The sequence below is a fragment of the Aplysia californica genome, unplaced genomic scaffold (assembly GCF_000002075.1).
Source record: "Aplysia californica isolate F4 #8 unplaced genomic scaffold, AplCal3.0 scaffold00672, whole genome shotgun sequence".
NCBI classification, from domain to species: Eukaryota; Metazoa; Mollusca; class Gastropoda; order Aplysiida; family Aplysiidae; genus Aplysia; species Aplysia californica.
The window spans coordinates 300,617-304,417 of record NW_004797942.1 but is presented as its reverse complement, the minus strand read 5'-3'; the positions used below and the strand labels follow the sequence as shown (position 1 = coordinate 304,417).

Below are 3,801 nucleotides of genomic sequence, written 5' to 3'. Positions count from 1 at the left end.
GGGGGGGGAACACATTGTAAACCTTTGTGATTAACAGCTTCTATTTATATAGCATAGTTAGTAAACGATAAACAGGAAAGTCACATGGATTTCCTAAGGAAATTCGAAATGAGTAATCCAAGATGTAGGTCACAGTTTGTGAACACAACACATTGTTTATTTCAAGAGAAAGGAAGAAGCGGGACGCTGTAAAAAAGCCACGTCAACATGATTGGTTGTATTACAAAAGAGCGAGATAAAATTTTTAATGCGAGAAAAATTGTACTGCGTTGTTGTTTTTAGCATGAGGAAGAAAACACTATACCAAGAACACTTAGGCCTATAAATTAAGAGCTGGTCTACAATGCAGTAGCGCTAAAAAAACCAACTAAATTCGCAATCCTGCACTGACACTCAGTGATATTAAATTCGACGTTTTATAAAAGTATATAAGACAATTGTAACACGACGCCCCCCCCAAAAAAACACAAAAACCCCCACAAAAAACAAACAAAACAACTAGATTTCTACAACCAAACAAAACAAAAACAAAACAACAACAAAAAGCAAAACAAAGTAGCAACAAATAGATAATATAAATAGGTAAATAAATATTTAAGAATATTTAAAGACATTTTATAAATTTGAAAAAGGTATAAAACATTGTTTTATGCCTCCCACTGATACACATGCTATCAATTAGGTGAGAGGTTACTTGGAACCTGCCTGTCAGGGCAAACCCAAACTGAATGGGACCAACAAGGCCGGAATAAAGACATGATTTTTAAAAATATATTTTTAAAAATAATATACTCAACAACAAAGTCTGTCTGTCTGTCTGTCTGTCTGTCTGTCTGTCTGTCTGTCTGTCTGTCTGTCTGTCTAAAATGTATCACGCTAAAAAGGAGTCACACCAAGCAAATGAGAGGCACAGTTTACTTACAACGATTTAGCTTATGTTGTTGTTGTCGTTACTGTTATTGTTGTTGTTATTGTTGTTGTTGCCGTTGTAGTTGTTTTCTGTTGCTGACATCGTCTTTCTGTTGTTTTGTTTCTTACTACGATGGATATCAATGTAGTACACCATACAGAAATTGAATTGCAATTTAATCACACTTTAAGGCTGTGCTTACATTGTAATTTTGATTCTAATCCCATGATTCTGTACCCACAGGCATCCGTTGTGACAGCCAAGGGAGATACATCGTCTCTGATGAGAAAGCCAATGGCGTATTCGTTTTCAACAAAAAAGGCAAATACATAACAAAACTGTCTCTTGGAGACATTTCATCCATACATTCGACGAAACTTCCCTCGTCCTCCTTCCCTCCAACTGCTGGACCTTTGAAATCTTTCCCGCATTTCAACCAACCAAGATACATCTGCATCACTCATTCTGGAAACTACGTCATAGCGGATTCAGCCAATCACTGCGTGAGAATTTTTGACTCAGCCGGAAGTTATACTGGCCAGTTTGGTGGATATGGCCGCCGAGACGGACAGATGAAGTTCCCATACGGTGTGGCGAGTGATCAAGCGGGGAACATTTACGTTGCGGATCATTATAATAATCGAGTATCGCTCTTCACGGATAAGGGTGTTTTCATTGAGCACCTGTTGACCTCAGAAAAAGATGGCATCACGAGGCCGAAAGGTTTAGCTGTAATGAACTCTTTGCTTTACTTGACGTATGGGGATTTGAGATCCAACAAAATCTCGGTGTACAGTCTGTCTAAAATACATGAGAGACAAATTGTGAATAATCGTGTTTAGCTCAAAACGTCTTCTCACATATATCTGAAGAAAAGGAAAGAAACGACAGATTCCATACATTTATAATAATTGCTGAACTCAACTTAAGAAGGCTGTTATGTAAATACTTTTAGTGAAGAAGCCCACGATGGAAAAACAATCTAAGTTAGATTGTCAAGTGTAGAAAAATAAATTTTTGACGCTCAAAACACATTGAAAATATACTTTGATCATATTTCTATTGCATGCTCGTTCAAAGAATGTCTCTAATTTGGGATTGAGCATGCTGTTCACTTCCACGGGTTTTGAGAGTGAACGATGAAAACAGCACCTTTTTAAAGACACATTTTAGATAACTTAGAGTCTGTGACTTCGTTTCTGTTCCCATTGTTGTCTTCACAACGTAAACAGGATATGCTTCAACACAATACAAACAAACTAGAACTTATTCAAGTAAACAGACACCATTGCTGGAGTGCAGAGCTGGGTTTCGAGTCAACGTTTTCCGCCTCAGGACACATCCCAGTGACCACAAACTACTGACTGGTGTCTTCCTCGGAGCGACGTGAGAGAAATCTGTATCGCTTGAAATAACGAAACCCTGGTTGTTCTAAGGCCTTTCTAATGTGTTTTGTGCCCCTTAATTTCTTTTTTTTTTCTTTGTTTAGTTTCCCAAGCCATTTGAAGGAGACTAGGATTGGGTTACCTAACCAATGCAGACGTGGATGTCCTCTATTAGACCTTTAAGGCGACAAGCTAGAGCGAAGCTTTAAGAAGCCAGCTCTTTTTACTACTTTTTGGGGGGAGAGCATTACACCCTCTTGAGATAGTGCGGTGTCCTGGCTTGCTGTCGCCACCATCCATGACGAGGTTTTCCCTCTACATTACACAAACCTTGTAAATGAAGTAAAATTGCATGATAGAGTCATGTTTGTAGCGAAGTATTTTGGTGCAGACAGGAATTTTGTTTAGTGTATCATCCCAGTTACTCGGCGCTTACGAAGATGTTTAGTCGATGCTTAATAGTGAGTCTGGCACAATAACGTGCTATAGCCTATGGTTACATTATACCAAATATAAGCGACGGGGTGGTTCCCTCGTCTGTGGTGTTTTATAAAGAACGTTTAAAAAATAGAAGCTCCAATGAAACCCCTCAGATTGGTCTAATGCGCAAAAAATTACAATGCAACTATATTTAGCGTAATGTGGTTCGAATAAAAAAAACAGTTTGCCCCTGTGGCGAGAAATTATCTTTGAAACTAACAGGGGAAAGGGGGGGGGGTGGGTATAGCAGTACCATAATGTTGATCCAAAAGCATTACCCTTTTTAAACAGAACTGTGCACTTTCAATACGAGTGTGTTCACCTTTCTGAGAATTGCCAGTCTATTGTGCTGTTAGACCTGTTCGTGGGGGTCTGTACTTTTAAAGCACGGTAAATAAACATTGACTCTGAGGAATGAAAAAGAAAGAGAATGTTAAAAGAAAGAGAATGTAAGAAATGAGGAGAACAGTGTTATGCAGCGAGGGAAGAACATTTGCAATAATAGATATCTAAGGATGAAAGACTTGGTTCTCAAATGGGGTGTGTAGGAATATCGTGTTTACATCCATGCTGTTCTGTTTGGGGGTGGGGAGTGTTTTAATAATTGGTGTTCATAGGTGATAAATGGACGTGTGTGTGTGTGTGTGTGTGTGTGTGTGTGTGTGTGTGTGTGTGTGTGTGTGTGTTGTGATTTGTGATGTCAATGTGTGCTCCATAAATATTATTGTGTTATTTCCGTACGCGCCCACCACGAAACATGTTTTATAATTTGATACGCCGGTCAATGTCCTCTTCGTCATATAAAACCCGCCTTTTGAAATCACTGGAAATAACTTTTTTTTTTAAGGTCGAGTTACCGGTGTAAAAATTCTTTTTAAGCCAGTGTCAACAATACGATTGTATCAGTATTCACTCCAGGCAGAAGAGAGGGAGAGAGAGAGAGAGAGAGAGAGAGAGAGAGAGAGAGAGAGAGAGAGAGAGAGAGAGAGAGAGAGAGGGGGTTAGAAGTTGTGGGACACAGGGATA

The 3,801-nt window shown here is 39.1% G+C and overlaps 1 protein-coding gene across 2 annotated transcripts in view; it reads left to right on the top strand.

Annotated features, from left to right (window-relative positions):
- Positions 1-3,208, top strand: part of LOC101853493 — a 9,983-nt gene extending 6,775 nt beyond the window's left edge. For both annotated transcript variants that reach the window (XM_005108254.3, XM_005108255.3), the window contains exon 4: positions 1,154-3,208. In XM_005108254.3, the coding sequence (XP_005108311.1) occupies positions 1,154-1,752 (599 nt within the window). In that variant the 3' untranslated portion in view covers positions 1,753-3,208. The remainder of the gene's footprint in view (positions 1-1,153) is intronic.
- Positions 3,209-3,801: the final 593 nt, after the last annotated feature.